General features: G+C 51.3%; 1 protein-coding gene across 12 annotated transcripts in view; it reads right to left on the reverse strand.

Moving 5' to 3' along the window:
• The window catches only part of POC1A (POC1 centriolar protein A), an 81,263-nt gene that overhangs the window by 9,359 nt on the left and 54,205 nt on the right, over positions 1-17,699 (reverse strand). For 7 of the 12 annotated variants that reach the window (XM_078351067.1, XM_078351066.1, XM_035275713.3 and 4 more), the window contains 2 exons: positions 11,145-11,288; positions 3,590-3,699 (listed from right to left, as the gene is read on the reverse strand). In XM_078351067.1, coding sequence (XP_078207193.1) covers positions 3,590-3,699; positions 11,145-11,288 — 254 coding nt within the window. Of the gene's footprint in view, positions 1-3,589; positions 3,700-9,912; positions 10,055-11,144; positions 11,289-17,699 lie in introns of those variants that run through there. The other 5 variants (XM_078351068.1, XM_035275714.3, XM_035275711.3 and 2 more) reach the window with 2 other exon arrangements.

Genomic DNA, 17,699 nt, shown 5'->3' on the forward strand with positions numbered 1-17,699 from the left:
GCTCTAGGGCCTCCCAGGCAGGACTCAGGTGCCCCTTCTGCCTGCTTCTCAGTCCCCATCCTTGGACCTAGGCTTCCTGGTGACTCCCCTTGCCCTACTCCTGGGACACCCTTTACCCTCTGCCTCCTCACTGCTTCTCTGTGCCTCTCTCCTATCCAAGAGCTTAGGGATAAAGGCCAGACTGAGGCACGGCATTTCTGTGGCCCTCCAGGCCCTGTGCTGACCATTGATACTGCCTTCCCTGCCCAACCCCGCCTATCCGGGGCCTGCCCACTCTCCTACCCCAGGAGCCTCCTTGCCCTGGCCCCAGTGCTCGGATACCTGCCTTCCTTCCCTCATGGGTGTAGGCCCTTGGAAAATGCCGCTGAGGGATTCCCAGTGGGGAACCTTTGTCCCATGTGGTAAGCACACAGACTCCTTAGCTATGTGGCCTAGGCTCAAAGGTAAACTTAACCACTAACTCCCCGAGCGGCCTTGGGCAAGTGACCTGACTCAGGGCTTCAGTTTCCTTGTCTGTCAAACACCTCTCTCATAGTCATGGCAATAGTCATATTAATAACTAATACACATGTAGCACTTGCTCTGGCTGGCGGGGCACAGGTATGCACTATGGGGAACATGACTCCCCTAGCCATTGCTCTGGCTGAGCTCTGGGATGTTGGGGGAGCCATGGGCACAGATGTGGTCAGGTTTGAGCCACTGATGCACATGGTGGTCTGGCTGCTTCTTAAAGCTCTCCTGTTATGGAAAGCTCCTTTTAATCATTTCCCAGGTTGTGGTTGATCTGGGGTCCCCCAGGAGGCCTCCGTGGTGGGGCTGGAGTTCTCCAGTCTCCTCCACACCAACACAGGAGCCAGGTAACTGGGCCAGAGGTAGGGTGGCCCCAGCTGCTCTGAGTCTCAGGGAGAGGGTGCAGTCACTCGGTCACACCACTGAGGACACTTGTGGCAGGCCGGGCAAATGTCCTGGGCTGGTCATTGTCTCAACACCCCTGGTCTCAACTGTGCTGCACTAAATGTCTAACTTTCCTTTGGCTTCATTGCAAAGATAAAAAATATGGAATTAATCTCCCCTGTAGCATGGTTTTGACTTCACTCAGATTCTGAAGATCTAAAACAGATGCAATAAAAGGGGAATCTCTTTGCTGTGGGGTCTCGTGAGCTATCAAAACAAAGCAGGGCTGCTGGGCCCCACTGCTGACCCTAGCTCTGCCCTGTCTCCTCCCAACTTCAGCTTTATCACTTGGTGTACCCCTGTGTGTGTGCACACTCAGGGCCCTGCCTTGCTGGTGGTGCCCTGGCCAGCCTGCTGCCACATGTCAGCAGTGACTGGGGGGCCAGAGTGGCCAGCCTAGCCCTCTGCAGACAAGGCCTACTGGTCTAAGCCCAGCCCTTTGCACCACCCAAGGCTCTGCCTCCCGGCCCCAGCCACCACCCAGCACCTAATGGTCTGTAGCTCAGGGGCCTTCATGTCAGAGGGTACAGACGATGCCCCTGGAGCAGCCTGTGGACATCAGTCAGTCTGAGTGCCAGTGCCATGAGAACAGAAGTTGTTGTCTATTCTTGCTCATGACTATCCTCCTGCTCCTAGACAACACCTGGCATACAGTAGGTGCATACTGAGTACTGGATGGACAAATGCCCAGCCCTGAGTGCTGTGGGAATGCAGGGAACACCTGTCTGGTGCCTGCCAGCCCAGGTACTCCAGACCAAAGGGCAGCCCTAATCTGAGGATGGGCCCACCCAACTTGTGAGGAACACTCACCCCAGCGTGGGTCTTGGACCTGGTGGACTTGAAGAGATAGTGGGAGAGGGAGAGGTGGGTGAGCAGGCAGGAGGGGCCAGCCCCCAACAGCTAGTCTTGGGAGGGAGGAAGCCTTATTGCTTTGGCAGGAAGTGGGGGCGGGAGTCAAGGAAGCAGCCCAGTTCCTCCCCTTCCCAGCTCGGTCCTGGTCTGATGATGACTAAAAGCTCCAAAGCCTGGACCTCAGAGGGGAAGGAATGGAGCTCCCCTCTCATGCTGATGTCTGGCGTGCTAACAGGCCCAGGATCACACATAGCCAATTCACAAAAACCAATTTCTAAAAAATTCCTCCCAATCTCTCTATGTTCAGCAACTCCCCCTAACCCCAGAGTCTGCTGCAAACAGCAGAGAATGAGCTTTTGGTCCCTTGAGCCTACAATCCGTGGTTCTGTTTTACATTATCTCAGGGATATAGAATTTCTCTGACGGTTTTATGTCCCCCAGCCCCCGCTCTACTGAAGATTAGCTCTCTTCGGGAAGTATATGAAACACTATTTTCTCCTAGTGGATTAGCCACCAGATTAAGGAATCTTAGCTATTTACCTTCCTCACAGCTTTACAGCAACTCCTTTTAAGTGAACACAGCTCTCTTTTTCATATCACTGTTTCCCCCAAAAGGAGAAGCTATAAAAAATGGGTCCATTCAGACCATTCATAAAACTGGGTGCTCCTCACACCTGAAGGAAAGACCTGAGCCACAGCCCCACTGACACTGGGTTGGGTTCAAGCACATCTCTGCCAGCCATGTACAGGCCACAGGGAAGCCAAGTGTCTGACAGAGATAGGCCCCAAGGTGTAGGATAGCAGTCATGCTTGGCCATAAACTCTGCTGGACTCTGACTTCAGGGTGAGTCCAAACAGGGCTGAGCATGGGGTGTGGACCTTGGCCTTGGCCACCTTCTGCATCCCATTTCTTCAGAGACTGACTTTTCTAACAATCCATATAGTTAGTCAACTACTTTCCCAAGACCCAGTAAAACATGATCATTCTAAGCCAGAGAGACAGCCTGGAAGTCTCAGTATAGCCTGGCAAGTTGGGCTGCAGCTACTACCCAGCAAGACCACCTCTGGGAGGAAGAAGGGCACAAGCCACCAGGAATGGAGTCTCAAGGCTCCCCCGTCCTGCCAGGCATCCACCGATCCAGTGGGGAAACCTGGCCAATCATCTTGGCGGGTTTTCTGGAGCCACTGGCTGGGCCCAGATCAGAAGGGCAGGGGGCATATAATTGCTTCCCAAATGCCATGCTTAAGTTCAAGGCTTCCTCTGCTTCCTCAGCCATGGCCATTGTGGGCATGATGAGGGTCTATACCCATAGTACAGGCCTGGATCAAAGCCCTTTACAGAGCACCAGGGAGGAAGCAGCAAGCCCAACTGCAGCCCTTCCTGGCCCTGCTGTGGTGGTGCTTCATTCAGGAAAGCACCAAGTGGCCACGGGGTCAGCTGTAATGAACAAGGCTGTGTGTGGCGTGCTTAATCTCAGAGCCATGCCGTCCAGTTTGGGGCTCCTGTCATAACACTCACAGGCCCCTTTCTTGTGGCCTGTGTTTGGCCTTTCCTTGGAGGGCCCTCAGGTCCTAGAGAAGCAAGAGCAAATCACCTGGAGTCCCCTCCCTTCCTCCTCTCAGAGCAAGCCTAGATTCAGCCCGAATGAGATGTCTCTGCGCGGGCCTCTCTCCCCACTCCCAGCCTCTGCTCTCCCCCAGCCACTCCTGCCCACCAACTCCCAGCCCTCCCCCTTTTCCAGGCCTGCTCAGAGCTTCACAGAAGAAATCTCATACGACTGACCATGAACATTCCCAGGCTCCAGAGGTAACCACAGCCACTGCTGAGCCCATCTGGCAGGCAGGGGCCTTCAATCTGCAGCCTCTTTGGGAAGCGGGTACTTTCTGATGCAACTGCAGACAGGATAGAAGATGGAAAACCAGTTTTCTGCCAGACCCCCAAGGGAGTTGCCATCCAGTGCCCCTACAAACATGAGCTTGCCCGCTTTTGAGTGCTGCTCGCAGGCTGCATGCCACAAGGGAGGCAGGGTACTGGCCCTGATTGGCGACTTGGGGAAGATGCAGGCTCCCCTGTCCTTCCATATTTGCAAAGCCAGAGGTGCCTTTGGGCAAAATGCCAAAAATAGTAATAGGGCTGGGGAAAGGCCAGGGGCCCAGACAGACATTTCCCCCAGTCCCTCTGCTACCAAGTGTGTCCCTGGCACACACCAGACAGTCTTGAGTCCCTTGTCCCCCAGGAAGTAGCCTCGTAACAGAAGGAGAACAAGCCACTTGTTTCCAAACCCCTACACAGAAGTTTGATCTGTCCTGAGTATGACTCTGGCCAAAAGGGCAGCCATGCAGGTCCACAACAAGGAGGGTGGCCACATCCACTTTGGAGCAAGTAGGTGAGCTGGTTAGAGGTGCTGACGCAGAGAGGAGGCCCATCTTGCATAAACGACCCACCACCACCCTTAGGGCCCTACCTGCGAGTGGGAACAGTGTCAGGAGGGCTGCATATGCCTTCCTGGGATCATGGGAAGACGCACCAGATGACTTTCACTCTACACTCTCCCAACAAATTCTGTTTGGTGCATATGGGAGGACTGATCCCGAGGGAAAATGGTGTAACTATAAAACTGGGGGTCTATTTCCATAAGCAACAGCAGGACCTCCCAGGAAAGAGGGATAGAGACAACCCCTGAGAGTGGTAAGGCAGCTTGGCCCACATCAGGACCAGGTACTGCCACCTTCCCCGCCAGTGTGGCACCAGATGCCTCACCTGAGCAGCCCGCCAAACAGGAACTTCCAGGACCACCATGGGGAGGGGGACAGCAGGTTTAAGGTATCTTGAAGCAAATAAGGCCATTCTCTATCCCCAAAGCAAACAGGCAAAATTCCTTGGCCTTGCTGAGTTAGGACAGCAAAATGCAATGACTTGAACATTTAAGAAAATCAAACTCCAAAGAGACCCAAACAAGCAGGGCTGGCGGGCCTGCTCCCTGCCTGCTCCCCACTGCATGCATTTCAAGTCCCAGAGCCCAGCAGCCTCCATGAGTCACAGGAACCAGAACGTGACATCACAGCATTGCTGTGGCCAGCCTGAAACACTGGGTGCCATAAAAAGACAGTTGGAGCAGGAATTTCATGGCTTGGTATTTTTAAAAAGCAGCAAGACGTGAAACTGGAGTCAAAAATAACTTTGCTGTGGGCTTCTGAGGCAAAACCACCAAGCCACGTGTCAGGCCTGCATCAGGCCCCCTTACAGCAGCCTCCCCAGCTCCTGGGTCACTGTACATACCTCCGAGTTCCGCCCCCCTGCCCTAAGGAAGACCCAGGACTTCTGCAACTTCCAGACACCACCGGAACCTCTGTTACTCCTAAGGACAGCCAAGCACTGTACAGCAGCCCTCTGGCTTCTTGAGGGTCCACGAAGGAAGCCACGAAGCCAGCGCGGAGGTGAGCTCCACAGCAGTGCTATTTGTGGAAACAGCCTCTCCCTGCTCACTGGCAAGTTTTCCAGCATCTGTGAAAAAGACCCCTAGATCACCTGGCAGCACCCCCAAGAGCACCAGGGTCAGGGCCAGGGCCTCTGCCTGCATACCCACTGAGCGCCCATTCTTAAGCAGTCAGGCCTCGCAGCCTTGGGGTCCGGCCTGGAGTCCTCCAGGGGTGCTCAGAAAGGAGGAGCCTGGCCTGGGGGCAGGCAGATGAAACAAGGCCCCAGGGGAAGTCCTGCCCCCCACCCGGAGAGGCTGACCTCTGCTGCCCACCCCATGGGATAGACAGACAGAGTGGGCAGTGCTTAAAATCTCCCCTTGGTGGGAAGTCAAAGAGGCAGTGCTGGGTCTGAGCAGCTGCAGCTTCTGACTCCTGGTCTGGGTTTTCCGCTGGACCCCTTGGGCCTCTGGGCTCAAGCCAACTTTCTCCGAAGACTTGAGGTAGGCCCAGCAGGTGAGTGACCCCAGGGCAGCCACAGGACAGGTGTGTGCTCTCTCCAGAGGGGACAAGGGAGGGGTGGGTCTCAGGATTTCAGGACAGGTTCACAACAGGGGCCTTGAACCTTGAGGGACCGGTGTGCCATCTCTCAGTGGGGCGGAAAGCTCACAGTACATCATGCCCACACTCCTGACCTCAGGCCTAGCAGCTCCTGAGAATTCCCATAGGGAGCTTAAGGAACAAAAAGTCCTCCTAAGAAAATCCTCAATTCCATTGTTAGAAAATACATGTTCCCTAAAAACCATTACAACTACATTCAAAAAACGGCTGTCACAGGAAGTACAACATACATCTTTGAAGAGCTTCCATCTTGGCCCCTGTTGCCTAGGTCCAGGTTCAGAGCTCTGATCTAATGGGCCCTATGACCCATGCCTGATTTTTAACAGTGTCTATGTGCACCCCAGTGCCTCTGTCACCTCCGGCGTCCTCCTCCTTGCTGGGGTTGGGAAATGACTTCTTATTTCTCCCCTCTCTTATCCTCCTGCCTAGCCAGGCACTAGAGTCTCACTGGCAACTCAAAAGCATTCCTGGGACTTCAGTCCAGTGGTATGGAGACTATGGAATGTCCACTTCTGTCATTCCGGTGCCACCAGCCTGTCCCGGTCCTTTCCCATACTGTTCCCCAGAAAACATCGACCCATTGCTGTGCTTCACACAACAGCTGGCACCAGTCTAGCACACCCAGTTAACCAAGAGCTGCACAGCAGAGCTCAGAGGACCCAATGAGGCATCTCTCCCTATTTTACAAGGGAGGAGACTGAGGCTCTGGGATTGACATCACCTGCCCAAGGTCACCCAGGTGATGAGTGGTGGAGGTGTGCTCAGGCTGATGGGCAGGTGGCTCACTGGGTGAACAGAGCAGCCCTGAAACCCAGTGAGGAATAGTTGTTCTCCGGAGCTGGTGGGGACGTATAAAGCTGAACAATCCCCAGCTGCTCAAAGCATGGTATCAGCTGGGATCAGGGTCCCAGGAAGCTTAGTGAAGAAACCAGTGATGCCCCAAAGAATAAGCTCACTGTTTGCTGCGGCAAGGAGGGGTTACCCCCACACAGGGGCAGGCCAGGGCAAGGGTGTGTATGCTCTTTGGCTGGTGACCTAAGAGGCTCAGCCCGCTGGGCTCTCTGTTCACAGAGCCCCAGGCAAGAACTTCTACCCTTACCTTTCAGGAAGGTCAAGTTTAGTTTGGAGACTTTCTAGATAAAGACATCCCTAACTCCACCAAAACTGGCAAGGGAAGCTGGGGAGGCTCTGACCCACAGTGGTTGGGATCAGGATCACCTGGCCTCCTGGAGAAGCCCCAGGCTGGGTGGACCCTGAGGCTGGTCCAGGCACAACAACCCATTATTAACATGTTATCTGCACCTCGTATGATGCTACTGCCAGCCGCCAGGTGGGAGGATAAAGTGAGGGCCACACAGGGAAGTCCCTGCAAAGTGACAAGCTTCAGCTAAAACCAGGAGGATGACAACTATGATGAGGATGTGAGCCCCACACTCTGAGGACTTTCCTTCTAAAACAACTATGTGGGGAGACCTGAAGACTGCACCTGCTCAGCTCCCCATATACACTTTTGAAAAATAATGTACAGATTTTATAAAAAAGGCATTCGTAAAAAAGTAAAACACCAACTCCATTTCTGGAATTAAAGGGTTTCTGATGCTGCCCAAGTCTGCTGAGCTGGGCAGTGGGGAAGCCAGGCAAACAAGCCCCAAGGGCAATTTGGTTTCCTCTTGGTCTGAAAGGCCTCTTGGCCTGGGAAGGCTGGGGGAAGCTGCCCCACTTGCTGGCTTGCTCCAGAGACCAGGAGCCTAGCAGGGGCCAGCCACAGTGCTATTTGTCTCATTGCCCCCAGGGGTGGGGCCATGATAGCATCGCCTCTTGATCGTGTCTCAACTTCTCTGTGTCTCTATCTCCACTCTACCCCAGGCCCTCAGTGAGGGTCAGGCCTCGACTCTGCTCTGCCTAGTGTCCTGCCAGGTGAGGGTGAACTCCTGGGCTGCTGCTTCCGCCACCCCACACCAGAGGACACATGGCCTTGACCTGGTGTCTGGACTCTTACTTGTCTCCAATGATTCCAGCTGCCAGCTCCTCTGTGGAGGCCTGGCTCCGACCTCGGCAGATTCAGTCCTGAGTTCTTCCTTAAAATGGGACTGGGTCTCACACAGGACCCACCACACAGAGTGGGTGCAGTGGATGCGTGTGCAGAGAAGGAACCTGTCACCTCTGCTCTGAGGGCCAAGGAATGGCTCTACTAGGTAGGGAAGGGTCTAGCTTCACGAGGCAGCAGGGAATTAAGGGAGCTATTTCTGGTGCTGTCATGAAGATCCCCCGGCCCCAGGCCTTGGATAATGACAATGGCAGCAACGGGAGCAGCACCCAACACATCGGCAGTGCACGGCGTTGTCGGGTACTGTTCAAGGAACTTCCCACACGCTGACACGTTTAATCCTCCCAAGAGGCCTATGAAGTGGGTACTATTATAATCTCTGTGTTCCAGATTTGGAAAGTGAGGACAGAGACTCAACGTGACTTGCCCAAGGCCGCTGAGCTAGGCAGTGGGGAAGCCAGGCAAAGCTCGAGCCTCTCCTCTCTACTGGCTCACTCAGCTTCCTGGCTTCCAGGCCTTTCCTTTACAGAGGAGCTGCTGAAGGGGTCACCCTAGGAAGGACTGAGATTGAGTCCCTGACCCTCAGACTGGTGCCAGACAGACCACAAACATCCACAGAGGTGACCTCGCCGCATGGGGCCATACCAGCCTGTTGACCAGGAAGGCAGGTTTGAAGACTGCGAGCCTCTGTAAAAGGGTGTCCTACCCAGGGGCTGGAGGCTCTGTGACTCACTCAGAAAACATCCCTGGCCACCGCCCACTGCATCCCCATGGCTCTCCCCTGGAAGGATGTTCTGCAGGATGGAGGCCTGAAGGACCCGGAAGGCAGCTTCCCTCTCAAAGGCCTGTGGGGGAGGGAAGGGTAATGGCGGGGATGGAGGAGAACAGCACAAATCATATGGATGACTCTGTAGTAGGAATCAGTGTTGGGGTGGCTGGGCACCCCACCCCTCCAGAACACAAAGGCTCTTCAGGACTGGGCAAATGGTGAGGAGTGCTCGCTGATGGGGTGGCATCTGAGACCAATATCCACAGAACAAGTAGGAAGCCCAGCTGAACAAGCCGCTTAGGAAGATGGATGGCAGTGGACGCCCGGCACTAAGCTTCAGGGGAGGGCTGCATCAGTCTGTACCAACAGAGGGGGTCTGCTGTGTGCCTGCCTCTGCTGGGCCAATGCCAAGGGAAAGGCGCAGGGAAATTTTCAGCCCTTGGTGGAGATAGCTCTGGCTGTGGCTGGAACACCTCAGCTAGAGAAAGCCCCAACTCCAGGAGATAAAGTGGGGCCTGGAAGACAACCAACAGCCAAGCCCGAGGAGAACTTGGCAGGATTAGCACAAAGGCACTATGCACAGTTCTGAAAATGGGTTGAACTTTAAGGCCTCAGCTGACGCTTCATCTGTAGAACTCAAGTTTCCTTGGGACACATTGAGTCCATCAAGAACATTTCTCACTTTGTGGCATCCAGAAACACAGACACTGTCAGTTTTGCAAAGCAGGTGACTGGCTGATATTGTTGGCATCTGGTCGGGGGTGGCCTGCTGTTCAGAGTTGCAAACAGGCTGAATGGTGTGAGGTAGGACCAGGGTGTCACAGAGGGATTAAGACATCCAGACACCCAGCCATGGGCCAAAGGCCACAGGCCAGCCTTCACTTATTCTCTGTGATGCAAGTTTCTTAAAAGTTACTATCATACTCCTAACTGTGAACACATAACAAAACCTTTCATGTGCACCCCTAAAACACAGTGACAGGAAATGTTTTTAGTGTTATACTCCTCTGGATCCAATGAAGCTATTTTTAACCACCTTCTCAGACTTAATTTCCAATTTTATCCTATAAAGTTCTAATTGATTCCACCTCCCCTAATCTCTCACTTGACGAGGCTGTGAAAAACATTAGGCAGTTGCTGACGGGTTTGAAGAGGGATGGTTTTTTAAGTCTTTGCATGCTGCTCACATCTCTCTCAACACATGCCTTCTTCTCGGCTTAGCAGGCTCTCAGCAAGGTCTGTACACGGTGCCCTGGAGTCCCACAGCCCCCAGTCATGACAGCTGGCCTTTCCCATCAAGATGCTTTCTTCAGTGGGCCCAAGGTGTGCTGTCCCAGCTGGGCTCTGATGACACATCCTGCAAGAGCTTTTCTCACTTAGCCCATGATCCCAAGCTGGGGAAAGGATACCAGGCCATCTCAGCTCCATTTCCATTAGTGACATCAAGGGTCCCTCGTGTTCTCCATGTGAGCTGAACTGGAGGCCACTCTTCCTGCCTCTACACGCACCCCCCCCAATCCCTTTCTCTTTTCCTCATGGGCCACATGTGTCCCTCATATAGCCTCGCTCTATCCATGTGCTGGCATGGCAGAGAAGGATCTGCAGAGTCCCAGCCTGGCCTCAGGAGCCAAGGACACGAGGTTAAATCCTGCCTTGCCCCCCACCCCCCCCACCACATATCCACATGCCAGCCACCTGGAGCTTCCCTCATTCCCTTGATGTGCCCATGGCCTTTCCAGAGCCACAATCAGGCCACTCCCTCTGCCAAGACCACTCTTCCTCCCTCAGGTGAGATGGCCCTGCTGGGCATGCCCGGCACAATGAGCTTGTGTTACGGCTGCCAACCTACGCTCCAGAGGGTGGGCCCCATATCTATCTCAGTGACGAGGGTGGTCAGGGCCACAGCTAACATTTATTGAGCCACTACCTAGAGCCAGGGATGGGCCAAACATTTCCCAGATTCATCTCCCTTAATTCTCACCATGAACATGGCAGGCAGAGCCCACAACCACCAGCACATTCAGATAAACATACAAGGGCTTGGAGAACTAAAGAGATTTCCCCAAGTTTTCTTGGAGGATAAGGAAAGGGCCAGGCTCAAACTCAAGAGCCTAGGCTCTCAGAAGCCCTGACTCACTACTCAGTTCCCTGGTATGCCCCTACAGTGCCCATCTAGCAAAGAGTGGGAGGAATAAATAAACACGGTGTTAATTTCAAAGCTCTGCAGCAGCCCACGTCAGCTCTGGGTGAGCATACTCCAGTAGGACCCAGCATTGGGGATTTTGGAATCTAGTGGCCTGGCCAGGGCTTGGATGGCTCCAAGAGCCAGGATCCCCGGGAAGGCTCTGCAATGTCATTCATCTGAACTGGAAAACAGGTCCCTTATAATCATGTTTTTAAAAAATCCAGCACCTGTTGGCCAACTTCAAAGGGTCCAAATGCGGGACCAAGTGTAGATGACGGGAGAACCCACAGCCGGCCTACCTGAGTGAGGATGTCCAGCTGGCCCACGATGTGCTCCAGAGTGCTGGTCAGCGTCTGGGGCATGCTCACGGGCTCCTGGGGCTGGCTCTGCACAGACTCCACACTCCTGCCTCTGCCTGACGGGACAGGGAAGTCCACTTCTGGCTAAAGACAGAGAGAAAAAAGTCCTTCAGTCTATCCAGTGCTTGGAGAAATACTGAGAGAAACAGCCCTTCCAAAGGATTAAAGGGAAAACCACCAGCAAACTTGAAAAGGTAAGCTCCAAGTGTCAGGGAGAAATGGCAGTGTGATGGCATTCCCACATCTGGGTCCACACACCCGCCTTTCCAGGCAGAGGCCGTAAGTGAGATGTGGAATCAGAACGTCCGGTGGTCCAGGCAGGAAGGGGCCTGATGAGGAGGGCAGGTAGGTCAGTGAGTGGCCTCAGCCTGTTCTTGGAGGCCTGCAGGGAGGCTGGCTACCCACCATCTCTTCAAGCAGCTGGCACCCACCAGCAGGCATCCAGGAGAGTCCAGAGATGCTGAAGCCTGGCCTGGGCCTGAAGTCCCTCCTCTTCCTGGTCAGCTTAACTCTAATTCCCCACCCTCCATGGGGATGTGCCAGGCTTCACAAATGCCTCTCCCAGGCCCCAGGAGCTATGGCCCAGAACTTGGTGGGAGTGTGGGTGGTGGGGAGAGAGGGGTGTTCCAACCCCACCCTGGCCTAGATCCCCTAGAAAAACAAAGATTTCTGTGTGCATGTCCCAGGCTGGCAGGAACCAGAATTTACAGGACAGGCACCCCTAGGCTGCTTCAGATAGTACTCCAGGACATGAAGGGCTCAGTGTTTCTGCCTAAGGCCCTTCAGCACCCAAATTCAGAAAAGTCAGCCCCTTGCTCTATGCACAAAGGCTTCTGTGGACCTAGGAAGTGCTATGCATATGTTCAGTGGGCGGGATGCTAGAGCCATGGGTGTCCAAGGGCAGGGCTGCCAGATGCCCCAGTTCTGGTCTTAGCACCCGCAAGTCCTCTGTGGACTTGTTCTCTGTGGGAATGCAGCTCAGCACGTGGACCCTACCTGCATGTTTTCCTTTATTAGGTAAGCATTCTATTCTCATAGACCACAAACTTTCAAGGGCATGCTGATTTGAACTTGGAAAAATGAAGGCCCTCATGGTGGCTACAGGAGAACTTGAATGAGACATGAGCCAGAGGGATGTTCTCGAGAACATGAGCAGCACCATGTCCACATGCCTATTGTCAGCATGTCAGCCACTTCCGTGGCCATTTCGTAAGACTTTGGCCATCAGGGCTGGGTCTCTTCCAGTCCTTCAGGAATCAACATGCTTCAGATCTCAATGCTTACCAGAAAGAAGCCCATCCCAAGGCCAGACGTGGTGGCTCACGCCTGTAATCCCAGCACTTTGGGAGGCTGAAGCAGGTGGATCACCTGAGGTCTGGAGTTTGGGACCAGCCTGGCCAACATGGAGAAATCCCATCTCTACTAAAAATACAAAATTAGCCGGGTGTGGTGGCACATGCCTGTAATCCCAGCTACTCAGGGGCTGAAGAAGGAGAATCGCTTGAACCCGGGAGGTGGAGGTGGCAGTGAACTGAGATTGAGCCATTGCACTCCAGCCTGAGCAACAAGAATGAAATTGTCTCAAAAAAAAAAAAAAAAAAAGAAGAAGAGAAAAGAAAAAAAGAATCCCATCCCAAAAGGAAATTTCAGAAGCCCAACAGCCCAGCCAGGATAGACTTCAGCCCACCACAGTGGCCCCCAGACTAAGGCAGTTCTGTCGGGAGACACAGCAGAGTACAGTGGTGAAGGCTGGTGACTCAGATAGTCACTGACCAGCTCTTCTTCTTCATCTATAAATGGGGATGATGACTGGGCTGTAAGAGGCGCTCATGGGAAGCCACCAGCAGGCCTTTCTTGAGAAATGTTCAGTGCTGTGCCCATTCCTTCCAGAGGATCCCCTAACTTGTAGACATGCACACTCTTCCACTGGAGGAAGGGTGTGAGCAGACAGCTCTTTTGTCCCACAGCCAGCACTGTCATGGAATGGGCCAGAGACTGGTGCTGCTGGTTGCCTAGGAAGGAGGGAATGGAAAATCTGAGTGTTTCTGCAGAATGGCCCAGAAATGGACAGCGCTGAGCTCAGCCTCTGGAAGCACAGTGGATGCTGCAGGGAGGCAGGATGAGTACCACTGACTTTAGCAATAGAAACCCTCCTGGATGAGCCAGAGCTGAGCCAGATCTAAGGGAGTATTAGACAGCAGCCACGGTGCTCCAAGCTGGAGAGGTGGCCTTTACAACAGAGGGTTGCAGCAGCCACCATGTTTTCCCACCTATATCATACTTTCATAGGCTGTCTCCATTTTACGACAAAGAGAACTGAGGCTCAGTCAGAAAATGACTGTCCAAAGGTAACCGGCCTCATACTCCAGGGCTGCCTTGAGCCATTTCCCTGCCTCCTTGCCCACTCCCATCAGAAAACATCACAGCACTTAACACTCCACTAGTCCAGCAATCGCCATGATTTATTTGGCATCCACTGTGTGCCCTCATTTAATGTCACCTCACTTAATACATGTCACCTCACTTCATCCTTATGATGGCCCTTCCCAATAGGCATTATTAACCTTACTTTTCAGATATGAACACGGGCTCAGAGAGGTTAAGTAACTTGTTGTAAAGCACCCAACAAATGCCAGAATTGGAATGTGAACCCAAAGTACAGGCTCTTCCTGGACATCAGACAGCCTCTGGCAGGTGACAATGGCTGTAGCTGGGCTTCACTGTGCACAGCTCTTCTCCCACGTCCCTGTGGAGGCCTCTGAATCCTGGGTCTAATGCTTTTTGAGTCACTTCCCCAATCCAGCTGCTCTGGAATGACTGCCCAGCACAAAGCTGAACTCAGAGCAGGCTCTCCACAAACACTCGACACCTCAAAAGAGCAGAGCCCACCAAGGTGAAATTCCTGTGTAGGGAAGCCTCCCCACTGTGTGCACTGCAGCAAAGGGCCAGCAGCCCCGCCCCTCATGGCTCTGTAGCCACTCACCTGCATGCCAGCACGCTGGAACTGTGGCATTTCGTGAGAGCTTGGCAAATAAGCAAGAAAGCAGAGATAAGAAAATGACACGCAAGAGTGGGAAGAGACAGTCATACCACAGCCACAAGTAATGACAGTGGTAGAGCAACCCAAGCAGCACTTAAATGCAAAAATCACATCAGTATTTTGTCTGTTTAACATCAGAGGGTCCTAGGGGTTTTGCCTGGTGGTTCTCAGTTAAGTATAACATGAATAAAATTACACAAACAGGCCAGGCATGGTGTCTTATGCCTGTAATCCCACCACTTTGGGAGGCCGAGGTGGGGAGATCAGTTGAGGTTAGGAATTTGAGACAAGCCTAGCCAACATAATGAAACCCCGTCTCTACTAAACATACAAAAATTAGCCAGGTGTGGTAGCGGGCACCTGTAATCCCCAGCTACTTGGAAGACTGTGGCAGGAGAATTACTTGAACCCAGGAGGCGGAGGTTGCAGTGAGCCAAGATTGCACCACTGTACTCTGGCCTGGGTGACAAAGGAAGACTCCGTTTCAAAAACAACAAAGTAATTCTCACTAAAATAACAACAAAGATTAACTTACACATATACCTGTATAGATCTACATCAATTCAACAACATTTCACCTTTGCCAAATATAAACATCTTAATACCAAAACAAAAAAAGGTGACTCTCAAGAGATGGCTCTAACTTTGGGAAATATGTGCGGTCTGCAGATGTCTCTTCTCATGCCACCCTGGGGTGGGACTCTGGGCTCTCACAGTCGGTTAATGCATTGCCCACCCCTCAGTTCCTGTTTCTTCTGCTGTCTACCTTTCATACGCCACCAGGAGCTCAGCACTTCACGCACAGCAGGAATTGCCTAAATATATATGGCTGATGCTCAGCCACCCAGACACATGAGGAACCAAGCCATAACATTTCAGTAAAAACAAAAAGGAACAGCTTGTAGATCTTCCTTGTGACAAGAAATCAATCCATCTGGGGCTGACTTCTTGACAGGTCTCTGAATTCATCATGGTCTCACTCTTCCGTCAAGATACAAGTATGGATAAGGAGCTTCTGCCTAGGATATATAAAGCCGGGGAAAGCGTTAATTCTGTCCTAACAAGAAAAAGACTGACAATCTAAAAGAACTTTTCTTAAAGCAGAGAGATGAAGTCACAGAGCAACCAATAGACTGGTTTTCCCATCTATACCACAGATTTTCCCATTGTCTAAGGGAAAATACCACATTGTCTTTCCTTAGAAAAGGAAAGACAGACACTTCCGAGGAAAACAGAAAGTGAGCATCAGCTGTGGGTCACCTATGGTAAAGCATGAGGAGAAGAAATACCAAGTGCCACACAAGTGGGCAAGTTACAGTTTTAACAAACTGCTGGAGACCAAGTGGAGACTAGGGTAAGAGTGCAAAACCCCCAGGTGCCATAGACACAAGCAGAGCTTGCACCCATGCATAGGTTCTTCTCCATAGACCTCGACTGGGCTTTCATGACTAAAGATGGGACAGGGCAGTAGATGGAAGACAATCATCCTTGGAGGTGCAGGCCTAGAGGAGGGGAGTGAGCAAGAAAAGGTATGAAGCTCTGCCAGGACCTCTACCCTGTAGAACAGCATCCTTAAGCTACTAGGGAAAAGCAAAGATAAAAATACCTCTTCCCTTGAGGGAGAGGCAGGAAACTATCCTGAGCTGAGATTATCAAGGTCTCCTTTGAATGAGGGAGGAGCAGGACCACTAAGAATGTCCCACTTTTGAGATCCAGGGAGACAGAGTCTGACTAAGACTAAAGCTGGGTCAAGACAACGGAGTCACCCCCTAAAAAAAACTAGCAAGCACCAAGCAATAAGCAACAGCAGCCTATCTAGGGAAGAGGGCCAAGAGCATGGAAAAAAGCATGCCCCTCTGAGGCGCACACCCACAGGGCAGGCTGAAAGGTGAGAGGAAGATGATTAAGGTACATTAGCTAACACTAAACTAAGCTCAACTCCTGACAAGACTATTTACCTCAGTAAATAGGACCTTACTGTCCTAAACATGATGCCTGGCATTTAATAAAAAATTATGAGACAAAAAAAAGACCAGAAAAAAAAAAAAAACACTGTCAAGAGACAAAACAATCAGTAGAAGCAGATACAGATGACTTAGATGTTGAAACTATGAGATAAAAACTTTAAAATAGCTATGATTAATATGGTAAAGGCTGTACTGAACAACACACATGATCAAATGGAGAATTTCAGCAGAAAGGTAGAAATTATAAGAAAGAGTCAAACAGAAACAACAGAAATAAGAACCCACTAACAGAGAATAATGGCTGTAATGGGCTCAATGGGAAAATAAATTAGTGATCTTAAAGACAGATCAATTCCTCAAATTAAAACACAGAGGGATAAAACAGAACAGAGCGTCCATATGCTACAGCACAATATTGTCTCTAACCCATGGGCAGCTAGAATCCCAGAAAAAGAAGAGAGAGAAATTAGATATTTCTTATAATACAAATTTGCTGGTAAAAAAAATTGCCAGCTTTGGTTTGTCTGGGGGCAAAAAAAAAGGTCTTTATTCCCCCATCATTTCTAAAATATTTTTGCTGAGTATAGAACTTTGGGTTGGCAGTTTTTCTTTCAAACTTTAAAGATGTTACTCTTTCAGACTGTATAGTTTGATGAGAATTCTTCATAATTCTTACATTTTGATCCACTGAATATGTGTCTTTTTTTCTCTGGCTACCTTCAAGATTTCTTTCTTAATCCTTCATTTTCAGAAGTTTGAATATAACTCATCTAGGATTTTGTTTTGTTTATTTATTTTTTGAGACAGAGTTTTGCTGTAGTTGCCCAGACTATAGTGCAATGGCACAATCTCGGCTCACTGCAACCTCCACCTCACAAATGCAAGTGATTCTCCTGCCTCAGCCTCCTGAATAGCTGGGATTACAGGCATGCACCAACACACCTGGCTAATTTTGTATTTTTAGTAGAGACAGGGTTTCTTCATGTTGGTCAGGCTGGTCCCAAACCCCCAACCTCAGGTGATCCACCCACCTTGGCCTTCCAAAGTGCTGGGATTACAGGTGTGAGCCACTGCACCTAGCCTTGTTGGCTTTTTTTTGTTTGTTTGTTTGTTTTAAATTCCAGCTTGTTCTCTGAGCTTCTTGGAACTATGGTTTGATACCTTTCATTAGTTTTTTAAAAAACTCTTGGCAATTATCTTTTCAATGGCACCAAAACAACATTAAATATATATTATTAATAGTTTCCTAGGGCTCCTGTAAGAAATTGTCACATTTGATGGCGTAAAACAACCAAAATTAATTATCTCACAGTTCTGGAAGTCTGAAGTCAAGGTTCAGCAGGGCCGTACTTCCTCTGGAGGCATTAAGAGAGAATCCTTCCTTGCCTCTTTCAGCTTCTGGTAGCTCCAGAATTCCTTGGCTTATGGCTACATAACTCCAGTCTCTGCCTCTGTCTTCACATGGCATTCTTCTCCTTTCTCTGTGTG

This window comes from Callithrix jacchus, chromosome 15 (genome assembly GCF_049354715.1).
Source record: "Callithrix jacchus isolate 240 chromosome 15, calJac240_pri, whole genome shotgun sequence".
In the NCBI taxonomy this organism is placed as follows: domain Eukaryota; kingdom Metazoa; phylum Chordata; class Mammalia; order Primates; family Cebidae; genus Callithrix; species Callithrix jacchus.